The sequence below is a fragment of the Pleurodeles waltl genome, chromosome 9, assembly GCF_031143425.1.
Source record: "Pleurodeles waltl isolate 20211129_DDA chromosome 9, aPleWal1.hap1.20221129, whole genome shotgun sequence".
NCBI classification, from domain to species: Eukaryota; Metazoa; Chordata; class Amphibia; order Caudata; family Salamandridae; genus Pleurodeles; species Pleurodeles waltl.
In genome coordinates, this window is record NC_090448.1 from 465,454,646 (window position 1) to 465,473,238 (window position 18,593).

The 18,593-nt window shown below is 49.9% G+C and overlaps 1 protein-coding gene across 2 annotated transcripts in view; it reads right to left on the minus strand.

Annotated features, from left to right (window-relative positions):
• EXOC3L4 (exocyst complex component 3 like 4) overlaps positions 1 to 18,593 on the minus strand; it is a 584,807-nt gene that overhangs the window by 131,283 nt on the left and 434,931 nt on the right. For both annotated transcript variants that reach the window (XM_069207295.1, XM_069207294.1), the window contains exon 9: positions 3,492 to 3,614. In XM_069207295.1, the coding sequence (XP_069063396.1) occupies positions 3,492 to 3,614 (123 nt within the window). The remainder of the gene's footprint in view (positions 1 to 3,491; positions 3,615 to 18,593) is intronic.

The following is an 18,593-nucleotide window of genomic DNA, read 5'->3' on the forward strand; positions in this document are numbered from 1 at the left end:
CTGCAATCCATAAAGTCAGCAAGTCAGTAGTTGAGGAGGGCCTTCCTTTCTCATACCAGACTTTGAAATGTGCAATCACAGCGTATTTTGAACCGTTAGCGAATCCTGACTATAAGCGGTTCCTCCTCAGGCAGGCAAGACAACTTCCCGAAGAGTCGGTTGACGCATTCTACGCAAGACAGGGATTTAGCCAGCATGTGCACACTACCAGACCCAGGAGACGAGATTTGCACGCAGTTTATTCAAGGGTGTCACTTCATCAAATAGAGGGAACACATTTTGCAAGTCCCTGGTATGTCAATCGCTGACATATTGACAATGGGACGGTCTAAGGAATTATCCCGTGTGCAGGCAGCACACATGGAATCAGCACTTGCCAAAAAAATCAAAGCAGAGCCAGTCAACACAATCTCCGCAGGAGTAACCATCAAAAAGAAAGACAGAAACAAGGTTGCAAATAACAGTCATACCTGTTACATGTGCGGTGGGGCGTATCCGCACCAAGGCAAGTGCCCAGTGGCGGAAAAACAGTGCACCAACTGCCAACGTCTAAATCATTTTGCAAAAGTTTCCATTTCATCAACCAGCAAAAATCCAAGGGTCCAAAGACAGTGCATGCAGCATAAACAATTCACCTGCAGGAAGATGCACCAGATATGGATGATGATGAACCCGAGGGGCTGTATATATTATCCACACCACCCAACCAGGCAATCCATTGAAGAAAAGAATTCCAAAGTGCAGAGTAAAGGTGGCTGGTCATCAGGTAGTAACTCTCATTGACATGGGAGCTTCAATAAACATTATGGCTCAATCTGCATTCAAACAGCTACCGGTTCGCCCTGTCTTGCCACCGTATAAGTATTTGCTTTTGGGTCTACAACTCCAATTCCACTAGCAGGAAGGATCATGACAGAAATCACGCATGAGGCGATCACTACCCATGCCAAAATATATATTGCCAAAGTGGGCACAGGAATGCTGTTAAGCTGTCATACCGCCGAAGAACTTCAACTAGTGGCGTTCGCTTTTAACATCCACCTGGGGGCTCTGGAGACATTGGAAGAAGAATTTGCAGATTTGTTCAAGTGCATAGGTTGTTTGAAGGAACGATTGGTGAAACTACACATTGACAAGTCCATCCAACCAGTGGCATTGAAAAACAGACGAATAGCGTTCCACTTATGTCCTCAAGTGGAAGCGGAACTAAAAAAGCTAGAAGAGGCAGACATCATTGAGCGGGTGGAAGGACCCCTAGTCTCCCCACAAGCAGCCCAGTCACAGATGCTGAGCCCAGGAGAGGCACCGACGGATATAACCTCCGTCCTCAGCCTGCTGCCAATCAGAAACTGAAAGACTACGTATATAAATAGATCTGCACCATTTGGTCTCCCCAATAATCCGTATTTTTATTTTTTCGTTTTATTCGTTTTTTTGATTTTTGTACTCAGCCACGTTCTTATGGTGGAGTGAGTTGAAGTCCAGGATTGTGACATGTTATGCATTTACATGCTAAACTGTGTGGTTAATGTTATTTAAGGTTAAGGAGGAATGTTATGTTGAGCCCATGTGGCACTTGGCGCGCAGGGGTGTTCCGCACTTTGCGCGGCATAGTCAAATATATTATGCCCCCGTTGTGACGGGAGAAGTGGTCCACTCCTGACGTAAAGGGTGAGGAGAATAAAGGAGCCTGTGGTTTGGCACCAAAGGCCTTTGTACCCTACGAGTGCCTGTGGTGTGTTATTCCTCCCGTAATTAAGTCTGGGCAATCACCATGTTCATTATCTGCAGTTCCATTCACAACAATTGGGTTGTCACCTTACTTTAGAGCTCTCTGTGCACTGAAAGGGAAGTGCCTGTCAACTTTCTCCGGCCCTTAGCATTACACTCATGGAAAAACAATGGTCACAGTGCCTAGAGGTACTGAAACTTATCTCCACAAGCACAAGACTAAAATATACACAATATAACTACCTCCGCCATACTTGCCTCACCCTGAAACGACTACCTGCGCTGCCAGACATCTCCCACAGATTTCGCTTGGTTTGGACATGCCGACAGTTGGACACCTACTGGAAAAAGATACTGAGATTTCATTCTGAGGCTTCGGGCTCCCTGTTCCACAGGGACGGAGGGAATTGTTTGCTGGGCATCACCTCCCGCTCTTCAATACGTAAACCTATTAACAAATTCACGACCTAGCTTAGGTTCTGGCTAAACGCAGGATCGCCATGAGCTGGAAATCTGCCCACCCGCCTTCCACACAGTTATGGCTGACAGAATTACGATCTGGCATCCTAGCCAAGCAGCATGCAGTGAGCAACGGTGGATATTGGGGCACGGCACCAGTCAACCACTCGTGATTGGCAAAAGTACTTGACAAAGTTAGAGGCTAAATCCCACGACAGACCACCCAGAACACTTGTTTAGTGCCATACTCGACTCTGTCACCAACACTGAGCCTGTTTCACTACACTAGGCAGGAGGTCATACACTATCGGCTGCTGACTTGGTAGTGACATCATCACATTCATACAATGCTCTCACTAGCATCCCCACATCAACAAACCTACTGAAATCCGTTTCCTCCTCCTCCGTCCCTTCCCGTGTCTCCTCTGCCACCCACCCTCCCTCATCTGGGTCGGAAGTCAGCATGCCTTGGTTTAGATATGTTGTTTTATTGACGACAGATACATCTATGGTTTTCTTTATGTATGCAGCGCCTAAAATGTAAATACTGTGGCCTGTGTGTAGTCATGGAGAATGTTCATATATCAGTACACATTTGCGATTGCTTCAGCACATGTGAGTACATCTCTGTAAACATTAAAATTAAGCCTATTGATATATTATTACTAGATATTGTTACTGTTCTTGTATTTCAAGCTAATAAAGAAATATCCTTTTTTGTAAAATAATGGATGAAAAAGAAACAGTTCCGCATGTTCTTCTCTCTCAAGGTAAGCAAACTCAAAAATCTGCTTTATTGACTCATATACTGTGCACCACATTTTACCTTGTTCAAATTATGCAGTCAAAAAAATCCCAGAGCAATTATATCTCAAGTTACGATTCTCATTGGATGCAAATTGTTGTTTCTACAGAACAGGAGTTTGAGTATAAAATGTAACTATGTCTACCTGCCTAAGGTTGTCCGTCCTGTGCACGTTCATGACCAGGACTCACTGTATAGCACTTGGTCTTGCTTCCTGTTTTTATCATAGAAGACGTTTCCTCTTAGCGCGGGCATCAAAGCAGAAGCCAGTGATGTCATAAAAATGGAAAGGACAGCAAGGGAAACATCTATGTGAACGAGGAACTTCATGAAACATGTCTGTTGCAACTAGAGTCTAGTTCTGCTTTGCTCTTTCTCCTTATTTCCTCATCCAGCATTCTTAACTTTTACCGTGAGACACGGTCCTTTCTGTTTACAGTTCCAGTGCCACAAAGACACACGTTTCTTATTGATTTCATGCTGTGTGGAAGCTTACCCTTGCAGCCGGAAGTCCTAAATATTTGAGATCTTGGGATAATTGGGTCACCTCTTCATCCAACTTCTGGAAAGTTTCGCTGGATGATATCCAGATTCTAGTCAGCAGTTTCAGAAACAGTGGCTGTAAAATTAGACGGGTGCGATATTAGAACCTGTAAAACAATACATATACGCAGTCTCCTAACAGTGACATGTAGGTACATCGTCAAATGCGAAATAAGAGGCTGGCATCTATTATTTGCTTGAGAAAGTCCATTGGACTCATTTCTCACTACGTTAACACATATGTTTTGCTGATACTATAACATATTTTATTTCCATCACTGGGTGCTCTTGTTTCGTTGTGAAACAAACCACAGCTTGGAGATGGAAGTAGAAACTTCACTTTTGATAATAAAGGGAACGTTTTATTATAAATAATGCTGAACGTTTAGCTCATGAAGTGACTCTCCCTCATTGTAAAGTCCCTTTACAACATTTGTGAGCTTACAATGATTTCCAAATCGAACCTATGACCCATTATAACAACCTATGGAGGATAGAAGGCTGATCTGATCTGACCAACTGGAATTCAAATATGGAGGTTCTCCACAATTTCTCTGCAGACTTGCAAATCCACTGAGCCATATTATGAGCTGTAACATTGCAGCATACCAAAGCACAGCAGGTTATTGGATGTGTGGTAAACATATATGTGCGTTATGGAGGTCACTGAATCGAATCCAGACTCAGGCTTTCAAGTATATGAAACGAGAGATACATGTCAATTGATAGAGGCTGTCTGCACCTACCCTAAAATATTGATGACTTTAATTTCCTCATCACAGAAAAGCTGTAGACAGAAAGGCTTTTTTCATCAATACTTAGGCCCTCATTACAACATTGGCGGTAAAAGCCAATTACCGCCGTGCAGAAGACCGCCAACACACCGCTGCGGCTGCGGAATTCTGCCACAGTTATTATGACAAACAGCTCGGAATCCGCCAAAATTCAGACATCCACACAAGTCCGCCACACCAAAGGTCAGTGATAAATTGGCGATAACAAAACCGACACTGTAAGAAAGTAGCCTCTTTCTAGCCTTGTTACCCCCACTTTTGGCCTGTTTGTGAGTATATGTCAGGGTGTTTTCACTGTCTCACTGGGATCCTGCTAGCCAGGGCCCAGTGCTCATAGTGAAAACCCTATGTTTTCAGTATGTTTGTTATGTGTCACTGGGACCCTGCTAGCCAGGACCCCAGTGCTCATAAGTTTGTGGCCTATATGTATGTGTTCCCTGTGTGATGCCTAACTGTCTCACTGAGGCTCCGCTAACCAGAACCTCAGTGGTTATGCTCTCTCTGCTTTACAAATTGTCACTAACAGGCTAGTGACCAATTTTACCAATTCACATTGGCATACTGGAACACCCTTATAATTCCCTAGTATATGGTACTGAGGTACCCAAGGTATTGGGGTTCCAGGAGATCCCTATGGGCTGAAGCATTTCTTTTGCCACCCATAGGGAGCTCTGACAATTCTTACACAGGCCTGCCACTGCAGCCTGAGTGAAATAACGTCCACGTTATTTCACAGCCATTTACCACTGCACTTAAGTAACTTATAAGTCACCTATATGTCTAACCTTCACCTGGTGAAGGTTGGGTGCAAAGTTACTTAGTGTGTGGGCACCCTTGCAATAGCCAATGTGCCCCCACATCGTTCAGGGCAAATTCCCCGGACTTTGTGAGTGTGGGGACACCATTTCACGCGTGCACTATACATAGGTCACTACCTATGTATAGCGTCACAATGGTAACTCCGAACATGGCCATGTAACATGTCTAAGATCATGGAATTCTCACCCCAATGCCATTCTGGCATTGGGGAGACAATTCCATGATCCCCCGAGTATCTAGCACAGACCCAGGTACTGCCAAACTGCCTTTCCCGGGGTTTCACTGCAGCTGCTGCTGCTGCCAACCCCTCAGACAGGTTTCTGCCCTCCTGGGGTCCAGCCAGGCCTGGCCCAGGAAGGCAGAACAAAGGACTTCCTCAGAGAGAGGGTGTTACACCCTCTCCCTTTGGAAAAAGGTGTCAGGGCTGGGGAGGAGTAGCCTCCCCCAGCCTCTGGAAATGCTTTGATGGGCACAGATGGTGTCCATCTCTGCATAAGCCAGTCTACACTGGTTCAGGGATCCCATAGCCTGCTCTGGTGTGAAACTGGACAAAGGAAAGGGGAGTGACCACTCCCCTGACCTGCACCTCCCAGGGGAGGTGCCCAGAGCTCCTCCAGTGTGCTCCAGACCTCTGCCATCTTGGAAACAGAGGTGTTGCTGGCACACTGGACTGCTCTGAGTGGCTAGTGCCATCCGGTGATGTCAGAGACTCCTTCTGTTAGGCTCTTACCTTTCTTACTAGCCTATCCTCCTTCCTAGGTAGCCAAACCTCCTTTTCTGGCTATTTAGGGTCTCTGCTCTGGGGAATTCTTCAGATACCGAATGCAAGAGCTCACCAGATTTCCTCTGCATCTCTCTCTTCACCTTCTGCCAAAGGATCGACTGCTGACTGCTCAGGACGCCTGCAAAACCGCAACAAAGTAGCAAAGACGACTACTGCAACCTTGTATCGCTGATCCTGCCGCTTTCTCTCCTGTTTCCGGGTGGTGCATGCTCTGGGGGTAGCCTGCCTCCTTTCTGCACCAGGAGCTCTGAAGAAATCTCCAGTGGGATGATGGAATCCTCCCCCTGCAACCACAGGCAACAAAAGACTGCGTCACCGGTCCACTGGGTCCCCTCTCAGCACGACGAGCGTGGTCCCTGGAACTCAGCAACTCTATCCAAGTGACTCCCACAGTCCAGTGACTCTTCAGTCCAAGTTTGGTGGAGGTAAGTCCTTGCCTCCCCATGCTAGACTGCATTGCTGGGTACCACATGATTTGCAGCTGCTTCGGCTCCTCTGCACTCTCCCAGGATTTCGTTCTTGCACAGCCAAGCCTGGGTCCCCGACACTCTAACCTGCAGTGCACAACCTTCTGAGTTGTCCTCTGGCGTCGTGGGACTCCCTTTTCTGACTTCGGGTGGACTCCGGTTCACTCCTCCTCTAAGTGCCTGATCTGGTACTTCTGCGGGTGCTGCCTGCTTCTGTTAGGGCTCCCTGACTTGCTGGGCACCCCCTCTGTCTCCTCATCCAAGTGGCAACATCCTGGTCCCTCCTGGGCCACAGCAGCATCCAAAAACCCTAACCGCGACCCTTGTAGCTAGCAAGGCTTGTTTGCGGTCTTTCTGCGTGGGAACACCTCTGCAAGCTTCTTCACGACGTGGGACATCCATCCTCCAAAGGGGAAGTTTCTAACCCTCTTCGTTCTTGCAGAATCCACAGCTTCTACCATCCAGTGGCAGCTTCTTTGCACTCTCAGCTGGCATTTCCTGGGCATCTGCCCACTCTCGACATTGTCGCGACTCTTGGACTTGGTCCCCTTGTTTCACAGGTACTCAGGTCCGGAAATCCACTTTGGTTTCTTCGCTGGTGTTGGTCTTCCTTGCAGAAACCCCCTATCACGACTTCTGTGGTCTCTGGGGGTTATAGGTGCACTTTACACCTACTTTTCAGGGTCTTGGGGTGGGCTATTTTTCTAACCCTCACTGTTTTCTTACAGTCCCAGCGACCCTCTACAAGCTCACATAGGTTTGGGGTCCATTCGTGGTTCGCAGTCCATTTTTGGAGTATATGGTTTGTGTTGCCCCTATACCTATGTGCTCCTATTGCAAATAACTATACATTGCTTGCATTACTTCCTTTTGCTATTACAGCATATTTTTGGTATTGTGTACATATATTTTTTGTATATTTGGCATCCTCATACTGAGGGTACTCACTGAGATACTTTTGGCATATTGTCATAAAAATAAAGTACCTTTATTTTTAGTATATCTGTGTATTGTGTTTTCTTATGATATTGTGCATATGACAGCAGTGGTATAGTAGGAGCTTTGCATGTCTCCTAGTTCAGCCTAAGCTGCTCTGCTATAGCTACCTTCTATCAGCCTAAGCTGCTAGAAACACCTCTTCTACACAGGGATAACTGGACCTGGTACAGAGTGTAAGTACCCCTTGCCTCCTACAGACACCGTCACGCCAACAGAAATATGCCCACACTATCACGACCCACGAATCCACGTGGCGGTCTTTCAACCGCGGTATTCTATTGGCGGTACACACCGCCGCGCTAAAAATACACACACATCTACAAAACACAGCCACATTGGACAAATCGAAATACACACACCTGATACATATACACACACCACTCCCACACACTCAATACAATATAAACACACACCCACATCACCCACAAACCCTTATGACCACAAATCACGAACGAAAGCCAGAGAGAGACACCACCATCAACAACACTAGCATCCACAGGCACACAACACCATCACCCACATAACTTCCACGCACCTCACACAACACACCACTACATATCAGCACACTTATCACCCCACACACCACCCCACACATCACCTACACCACCCCATGACACGGCAAAGACACCCCAGTTTCTCGGAGGAGGAGCTCAGGGTCATGGTGGAGGAAATCGTCCAGGTAGAGCCACAGCTATTCGGATCACAGGTGCAGCACACCTCAATTGCAAGGAAGATGGAGCTATGGCGAAGAATAGTGGACAGGGTCAACGCAGTGGGACAGCACCCAAGAAATCGGGAGGATATCAGGAAGAGGTGGAATGACCTACGGGGGAAGGTGCGTTTCGTGGTCTCCAGACACCACCTGGCGGTTCAGCGGACTGGTGGCGGACCCCCACCTCCTCCCCCACAACTAACAACATCGGAGGAGCAGGTCCTGGCGATTCTGCATCCGGAGGGCCTCGCAGGAGTAGCTGGAGGAATGGACTCTGGTACGTGAAATCTTAACTATTACATCCTCCACTCTACCTGCATGCCAGCACATACCCCCACCCTCACCCTCACCCCATCACTCTAACTCCTCACAAATGTCCCAACATCACAAACCACACATCCTAACACCAAGCCCTGCATGCAACAACAAAGCATGGACACCCATCACTAAAGCATGCCCACTGCACATACCCATACACCCCCCTAAACCATCATCACACAAGGTCTCACACAGGAATGCTAGCACTGGGGTACACAGTCATCCACCCATTGCACACCTTGACACACACAGATGCAATAATCATACTTTTATACCCCTGCAGGGCCCCTACCCAACATCACCGGAGAGTAGGGTCCACACATGTCCACACCACCAACAGAAGAGGCCCACAGTGATGACAGCACCTCTGTACAACTGGATCTAGATGACCAGCCCGGCCCATCGGGGACATCAGGACAGTCGGTTCCCCACACCCAGTCACAGGCCACTACAGAGCTTCCCCCCTCTGGAAACACCAGCACAGCACCCACCCAGCGGGCCCATACCTTCGTCCCCAGGACACGTCAATCAGCAGTGTGTCCACCACTACAGGGAGCCCAGGCTAACCCACCACCCCAACAACACCAGGGACCTGGGAGCAGTGGTAGTGGGCACACGGTCCAGGAGACGGAGGCCCAGGAACACAGGGGAACTGGGAGGGCTCCTGTGCGACAGGGGGCGGACAGGCCCAGGGAACCCACTCTCCACGAGGCCCTATCCTCCATCATGGGAGCCTACCACCACTCCCAGGAGACAATGGCAACGGTACTGGCCAAGTTTCAGGAGACCCAGCCCCTGCAGGAGGAACAGTATTTGGGCTTCAGGGAGGAACTCAGATCCATCAATTCCACCCTGGGCACCATCGTAGGGATGCTGAAGGAAGTACTCAACACCAGGAGGGACACTGTGGTACTACAAGGGGCCCCTGACACTAGCCTGGATGATAAACTGCCCACCACCTCCGCCGGCAATAGTGGACAGGAGGCACCGCCACAGTACCACCACACCAGCACCCCACCCCCTGCAGAGGGAGAACCACCTCGCAAACGGTCCCTGAGATCCAGGACAAAGACAGAGAACGATACCAAGACCCCCGCCAAGAAATGACACCACCCTGATTGTCATCCTACTGTCCCACTTTGTCACCCTGTCCATCCTTTATCTGCCCCAGCTCCACTTCCTATGCCCATTTGGGCAATGCACCTGTGAGACTAATAGACTGGACTCTGCCATGTACATTCCTCCGCCATCACCCCTCACCATTTTACAAACCCCTCCAATATTGAACACTTAAATAAACACCCTTAAAGCACAAAACAATCTGGAGTATGTCTGTGATTTCGGAATACTGTATTAGCAATAACTGTGGCAAAAAGCTTTTTCATTTGTAATGGCAACATACCTATGTCACACAGCTCTAGTCCATGAGGAATCAAAGCAGATGTCACACAGTGGGACCCACATCTGTGAAATTGTAAGGGAAAGTGACAACTCAGTGACCATACAATGGGTGAAAACGACAGACAGTAGAGAGGTAGTAGTGTTTAAGTACATGTAGTAGGCAGGTTTGTATTCTTGCCTGTGTTTTACTGGAAATATTGCTGGATCACTGAGTCCCTGTTGTCCATGTCTTCTTCCTCTGCTTCCTCGTCTTCACTGTCCACAGGCTCCACAGGTGCAACTACACCGCCATCCCGACCACCCTCCTGCACAAAAGGCACATGTCGTTGCAAAGCCAAGTTATTAAGCATACAGCAGGCCACGATAATCTGGCACACCTTCTTTGGTGAGTAGAATAGGGATCCACCTGCCATATGGAGGCACCGGAACCTGGCCTTCAGGAGGCCGAAGGTCCGCTCGATCACCCTCCTAGTTCGCCCATGGGCCTCATTGTAGCGTTCCTCTGCCCTTGTCCTGGGATTCCTCACTGGGGTCAGTAGCCATGACAGGTTGGGGTAACCAGAGTCACCTGCAAATGGAGAGGGACAACTGTTAGACACACACTAACCTGGAGGGATATCCCCAGACCCAGACAACCATTCCCACTGACTAGCTTCCAGGTGCTCACCTAATAGCCACACACGTGCCTCTGGAGTTGACCCATCACATAAGGGATGCTGCTATTCCGCAGGATGTAAGCATCATGCTCTGAGCCAGGGAACATGGCATTCACCTGGGAGATTTACTAGTCTGCCAAACATACCATCTGTACATTCATCGAATGATAACTCTTCTGGTTTCTGTACACCTGTTCACTCCTGTGGGGGGGTACCAAAGCCACATGTGTCCCATCAATGGCACCTATGATGTTGGGGATATGTCCCAGGGCATAGAAGTCACCTTTCACTGTAGGCAAATCCTCCACCTGAGGGAAAACGATGTAGCTCCGCATGTGTTTCAGCAGGGCAGACAACACTCTGGACAACACGTTGGAAAACATAGGCTGGGACATCCCTGATGCTATGGCCACTGATATTTGAAATGACCCACTTGCAAGGAAATGGAGCACTGACAGCACCTGCACTTGAGGGGGGATTCCTGTGGGATGGCGGATAGCTGACATCAGGTCTGGCTCCAACTGGGTACACAGTTCCTGGATTGTGGCACGGTCAAGCCTGTATGTGATTATCACATGTCTTTCCTCCATTGTCAACAGGTCCACCAACGGTCGGTACACCGGAGAATGCCGCCATCGCCTCACATATCCCAGCCAACGGTGCCTATGAAGGACAACAGCGAGAACAGAGTCAAACAACTCAGAGGTACGTACCCACAGTTTACCCAGAACACCAAACATACACAAAATGTGGCCTGTATGTGTGTTGAGTCTAGGCCTAGGTATGTGTGACGCAGTTGAAAATGAAGCCATGTGGGCCCCTGAAATGGCGTCTGCCTGACCTGTAAAGTGGGACAATGGGATGTGAGGTAACTGCGCTGGCGTTGTACACCGTCGCGGTAGGCGGTTGAAGACCGTGACGCAATGCTGCATTGGTTAACATTTGACCCTATGGGTCCCAGGAGCCAATGAAGATGTACGCCTGCGGTGACGGTACGCACCGCCGCGGACGTGACCGCCATTTTCTATCTGTTCAATCACTCGATACCTGATCTTCGACAGGAGAGGACCTACACTGCAAGTGCTGCTGTGACCTCGGTCTGGAAGAGATAATGGCTCGAGTGTCTGGGGAAAGGGCCCTTGCCTTCACATCGGAGGAGTTGGAGAAACTCTTGGACGGGGTCCTCCCCCAGTACACGCTACTCTACGGTCCTCCAGACAAACAGGTAAGTACACAGGGAGCATGATGTATGGGCTATGCCTGTGTGGAGAGGGGTGGATGTAAGAAGGAAGGGGGTAGAGTGCGTCGTGCATGAAACGACTGAGTGCATGTGCCACATGGTAAGGGTAGGGATGGGGGCCAATCACTTTGACGGTGCAGTTGGTAATAACTTTCTCTTCCCCCTGTACAAATCATGGAGGTCAGCGCCCACCTGAAAAAAGATATTTGGCGTGCCATCGCCAAGGACGTCCGGACCCTGGGGGTCTACAACAGATGGAGCACCCACTGCCGGAAAAGATGGGAGGACATTTGCCGCTGGAGCAATAAGCCGGCGGACGCTCAGCTGGGGATCGCCTCCCAACGTGAGAGGGGTGCCCGTCGCACCATGACCCCCCTGATGTTCAGGATCCTGGCGGTGGCATACCCGGAGTTGGATGGGTGCTTGAGGGCATCATAGCAGCCACAACGGGGTGAGTACACTCACATTCTGCTGACTTTGCACGCAGTGGAGGGGTCTGAGTGGGGGAGGTGGGCTGTAGGTTTCCCTAGGCCAAGGCGAGTTCCCTAGTCAACGTCCCTCTGTAAGGCAGGCCATGTGGCACCCCAGCCCACCTCTGTAGAGTGCCAAGTACACCTAGTCATGCCCCTGTGTCATCTGTGTGCAGATGTCGTCCACAGCCTTGTAGGCCATTTCCCAGGAATTGAACAGTGGAGCCCAGGAGCGCGGCGTAGTGCAGGGTGCTTCTGTGTCTGTCGTGTCTGCCAACGTTAGAAGTAATGCATGCACTCAACATGTCTTTCTTCTGTCATCCCCCCCCCTTTTGTGGTCTCCCTGTTCTTGTGTGCATTAGCATCATCAGGCGGAGGAGCAGTGGCACCGGAGCACCAGGGGGCTGCATCCCACATGGCCATGGAGGGCCACACTACGGAATCGGACTTCACCAGTGGGACAGAGGGCGAGGGGAGCTCCACAGCGGGGACAGGAGCTGAGACCAGTGACACAGACTCGTCCTCTGATGGGAGCTCCCTTGTGGTGGCGGCAACATCTGTGCCCCCCCATCTACAGGTACAGCTGCCACCCCCCTTCCAGCACCGCCCTCCCAGCAGCCCCTCAGCCATCGCCCCATGCACGCTCACCCGGGAGGGTGGGCATCACCTTCGCCCCAGGCACCTCAGGCCCTGCCCCAGTCACCCCTGCTGCCCTCAGTGAGGACGCCATTGACCTCCTCAGGTCCCTCACTGTTGGGCAGTCTACCATTTTGAATGCCATCCAGGATGTAGAAAGGCAGTTGCAACAAACAAATGCATTCCTGGAGTGCATTCATTCTGGTTAGGCGGCCCTTCAGCGAGCTTTTCAGACTCTGGCCTCAGCACTGATGGCAGCCATTGTCCCGGTGTCTAGCCTCCCCCCTCCAACTTCCTCCACCCCGCCCCAATCCCCTGTACCTCAGCCTATCCCAAGCACACCTACAGACTAGCATGCACACACGTCAACACACAACGGAAGCTCAGGCAAACATAAGCACCACACATCCCACAGGCACTCATGCAAGCATCACACACATGCAGACATAGCAACATCCACTGCCTCCACTGTGTCCCCCTCCTCCTCGTCTCCCTCCTCCCTCCCTGTCTCGTCTACACTCACACCTGCATGCACTATCTCTACAGCCACTACGTCCCTCTCCAGCACACCCACCACCACACCAGCTCACGTGCAGTCACCACCCCCACTACCATTCATACGTCCCCTGTGTCCTCTCCCAGTGTGTCTGTGACACCCCCTCCGAAGATACACAAACGCAGGCACACACCCACTCAACAGCCATCCACCTCACGACAGCCTCCAGCGCATGCACCTTCACCCAAAGTCAGCAAACACCTCCTACAACCACAACCTCTTCCTCCACTCCCGAACCCCCTCCAGCTACCCATCACAGTGTGACTAAAAACTTTTCCTGTCCAACCTTGTCCTCTTTCCCACACCTCCCCCACCCCGTCCATCTCCTAGGTCCCGAACTAGCACCTCAGCCACAACATCTCCGGGACCAGTGGTGCCTGTAGTCACCGGAATCTGGAGTGCACCGGCCACCAGGACAGCCAGTGTGGCACGGAGTCACAGCACAGACAGTCCCCCACCTGTGAAGCACCAGAAGTTAGCCAGTGCCCGGCGGGAGAGAGGGAAGACACCAGCCACCAAAGCCGCTCCCAGGGGTACAGGTGGGAGTGTGGAGTCAGCTGCGACACCTTCCAAGGTAGGGAAGGGGCACAAGAAGGTCAGCAAGTCTGGGAAGAGCAGCACAGCAGAGAGGACCGCCTTCATCCCAGCTGCCCAGGAGGCCCCCGCCAGCACCAGTCCAGCTGCCCAGGAGGCCCCCGCCAGCACAAGCCCAGATGCCCAGGAGGCCACCGCCAGCACCAGCCCAGCTGCCCAGGAGGCCCCAGCCAGCACAAGCCCAGCTGCCAAGGAGGCCAGCACCAGCACAGCTGCCAAGGAAGCCAGCACCAGCACAGCTGACCAGGAGGCCCCGACCAGCACAAGCTCAGCTGCCCAGGAGGCCACCGCCAGCCCCAGCCCAGCTGCCCAGGAGGCCTCGGCCAGCTCCAGCCCAGCTGCCCAAGAGGCTACCGCCAGCACAAGCCCAGCTGCCCAGGAGGCCACCGCCAGCACCAGCCCAGCTGCCCAGGAGGCCACCGCCAGCACCAGCCCAGCTGCCCGGGAGGCCAGCGCCAGCCCAGCTGCCCAGGAGGCCCCCGCCAGCACAAGCCCAGCTTCCCAGGAGGCCACCGCCAACACAAGCTGAGTCCCTGGAATGGAGACCGCCATCTCAATGCACCGCTGAACAGGGCACCGCCGCCTCAAGCACCGCTGAACAGGCCACCGCCGTCTCAAGCACCGCTGCACAGGGCACCGCCGTCTCAAGCACCGCTGAACAGGGCACGCCGCCTCAAGCACCGCTGAACAGGGCACGCCGCCTCAAGCACCGCTGAACAGCGCACCGCCGTCTCAAGCACCGCTGCACAGGGCACCGCCATCTCATGCACCACTGCACAGGGCAAGGCTGTCTCAAGCACCGCTGCACAGGGCACCGCCGTCCCAATCACCGCTGCACAGGGCACTGCCGTCTCATGCACTGCTGACCCATGAGCACCAAGGGCACTGACGTTACTGAGTCCGTCACAGGCAGAATGAAGCACTCTGGGCACCATGCCTCTCCAGAACCAGTGAAGAGATCCATCCACTACCTCTGTCCTTAGCAGGATGAAGCACTCTGGGCACCATGCCCCCTCCAGAACCAGTGGAGACTGTTATCCACTTGAGAGACTGTGGCTTTGCACTCCCCACGATGGAGCAGTGGTTAACCCACCCACCGTAGAGACTTGAGAGACTGTGGCTTTGCACTCCCCAGGATGGAACAGTGGGCAACCCACCCACTGTAGAGACTTGAGAGACTGTGGCTTTGCACTCCCCAGGATGGAACAGTGGGCAACCCACCTACTGAAGAGACTTGAGAGACTGTGGCTTTGCACTCCCCAGGATTGTACAGTGGGCATGTGGCCCCCTCGTGGATTTGGTGTTGTGCACTCAAGCGGCTGAGGTGCCCCCCCCCTTTCCCTCCCCCTGAGGTGCCTGTTTTGTTGCTCTCTGATGCCCCTGCAGTGTTCTCTCCTTCATGGTCGGGGATCCTGTGTGGACCTCGCCCATACCGTGTGGGCCCAGTGTTCCACGGACTTAATTGGAGCACTACCTGGACTACTATGCTTGGTATATATTTTGTAAAGGGTGTATATATATATTTTTGCCTACTTGATTTTAATATATTACAATGGTTACACTCATTTTCTATTGTCTTTGCATTCTTCCGGGGGGTTTGTGGGGTGTAACTGTGATGTATCAATATGTATCAGTGTGTGTGTTGTAGTGGGTGAGGGTTGGGGTGTTGCGTGTTGCGTGTGTGTGTCACTGTTTTTTGCCTCCCCTGTGTCGTAGGTGCAGTACTCACCGTGGTCTTCGCTGCCGGCGTTCGTTTTCCTGGTAGAGAAGCAGGAAGACTTTCGCAGGGAGAATTTGGAGTTTTGGGTCCATGGTGTCCTCGTTCCTCGTGGGGTGTGTAGAAGTGAGCGTTTTCACTTCGGAATTCCTGTTTCCGCCGTGTTTTTATCCGCGGTGAATCCGCCCCGGAAAAGGTGGCGGATTGGTGGGTTGTAATAGTGTGGGCGGTACATTGTCCCCTGCCTGTCTGTTGGCGGTGACCGCCGCGCTGTTTGTTTGTACCGCCCTGGCGGTCGGAGTGTTAAAGTGGCTGTCTTTGTTGGCGGTTTCCGCCACAGTCGTAATTGCAAATTTTTTACTGCCGGTCTGTTGGCAGTCTTACCTCCGCTTTAACACCGTCCGCCAGGGTTGTAATGACCACCTTAGACACTTATGGGGTCACACCTTTAATAATCTTATCTAGTACCTCAGAAGCAGCGTTGCCCTCCACACTCCCACATATTTCTATTGTTATCCTCAGTACGTCCTTCTCCATTTATATACCTAATCTTTCACATGTGCCCCCGTAATGCATTCGTCCTGTCCCTTTCCCGTTTACCAATCCCACCACCTCCACCTGCACAATAAATGGCTATAAGCACCTATTACTCTTCTCTTATACCAGCAGTCACCTCACGGGTGCTGCTTTTGCTTCATTCCCAGCCACCCCATCATTTTTCACCACAGACAAGGGACTGCATGCCAAAGTGGGGCAAATACAGGTCTGAAGGGAAAATCACCAACAATGAATCCAGAAAGTCATCTCAAAGGCATCAATGCATTTTACATTCCTTGTAGATGACACTGACATCAATGATTCAATTTGGCTGTATTTACATCAATATAGTGACCCACTGCCAATATGAGTATTATCAAACTAGGAAACTGTAACACTGTGTTAATACTTTGATCCTTTAAGAATTTAGCAACAGACACAAGATCCGTATCCAGGCTCATAATATAAAGAAATTACATCAGAACGCAACTGTAATAAGTTAACTAGTTGAGTTCCTACATCACAATGCCTGCTGCTAAAGCCAGCAAGTGAGTGGAAAGGAAGCCAGGTTATGGAACACAATTAAAGCAGCTGTTTAAAGAACAATAAAAACATTGCTTTTCTTTCTTCTGCTCGCTTTTTCTAGTTTTACAGTGACTATTAGAAAATAGATATTCATGGCAACATGCTTATTTTTTTCACACATCAGGTAACTACAGAAAAGTTGGAATCTTTCTGCATTTTTAACTGTGCTTTTAACAAAAGTAACTTGCATTAAACAGATTCTAATCCTTTTACAACAAGTTTCTAACTGGCTTTTAAGTGTTTTATTTTTTCACTAGAAGTTACATTTTTATTCTTCATGTTTGGAAAGATGGCTCCCTCTTTCATACGAAAGCTTTGCACACCACAGATGGTATGATCATGTAATATAAGGAATAAAGTACCCCGTGCCATACATGATAAGGTTACTGTAATTCACTCCGGAGTTCTATCACCTTATGAAGGAACACCATCTTCACCATTGTTCCTCTCCTCTTTGATGGCTGGCAATATCCTTATAATATGTAGCAGGGGCACTTTATCCCATTTATAAAGCGAAATGTACTCCACTCAGTGGGATCTTGATGCTAAAATTGTAAAAAAAAATAGCAGTAGATACTTGCCAGGGCCACAAAAAGATGACTAGCACTTTTGTTCATTAAAGATGAAAGCTGTATTTCCTTGCCTGAAAGACAAGTGATTTTGCAATTGTCTAGGTAGATCGTTCCACAGTTTGGGGCTAGGTATAGAAAATATCTCCCTTTTTGCTACAATGTGTTAATTCTGGAAGCTTGCAAGAGAGACTGAACAGGACTATAGAGATCTTTGAAGACTGAAGAGCTTCAGATGGTGAACCGCACTGGCTAGGAATTGGTTGTGGAAGATTTTATGCGTAAACAGACAGCCAGTGTAATCTCCTTGTTGTTGTTAATACCAAGAAGTATTTCTTTTTTTACAGACCAATCTGATCGCAAAGTGGTAAATGTGCTAGAGTCTAAAAACTTGTACTAATGGCAGTCCTAGGTATAAGGAATTACAGAAGTCCAACCTGGGCTTAGTACATCCAGAAACTACAGCCACATTGGTTTCCATGGGGAGGAAAGGTAGGTTTTCCTGAGCAACTTCAGGCCAAAACTGAAAATAAAGTGCTCAAAGGGCATGCTTTCTTCAAAACTTCTCCCAGTGACTCAACCTTTTTCTTGAAGGCTGGAAAAGAACGGTTCGAGCAACCCTTCTCTCTCCTCAAAAGTAGTAGTTCCATCTTACCAGTGTTACGCTTTAAATATTTGTGATCCATGCATTCCTGGGCAGCCCCTAAGGAATCTTGTGGTTTGTCTTCTGAGTTCAGTGCGAGATGGTTTGGCCTGATCATGATCTATGGGACATCAGCACATGAGTAGGCTACAAAAGCAAATTAGTGGCTAATATGCATCAAACGTGGGACATAAATAATAAATAACACCAGGAAGAGCAAGTGAGGTGTGTGGTAGCCAAGCCTAATGACTTAGGAAGATCAGTCAAATCAGATCAGTCAAATATGACCTAAACCATAAAGCCTTCCTTTTCCTTTTGATCTACTGTATCAAGTGCAGACAGACCTAACAGTGTCTCTCTCACTGCATTGTTTTCTTATAGATTGGTTCTGATGTAGTCTGTCATATTACCTAGAGCAGTCTCTGTGCCCCATACCAGGGAGAAAACCTAATTTAAAGTGGTGCAATTTTTTGTCATCTTCCGTTACACTTAGAATTGTTTGGCCAGCAACTTTTCTAAGTATAAAGAGATTAAAGAGAACCTGGTTGCAAGATGGTC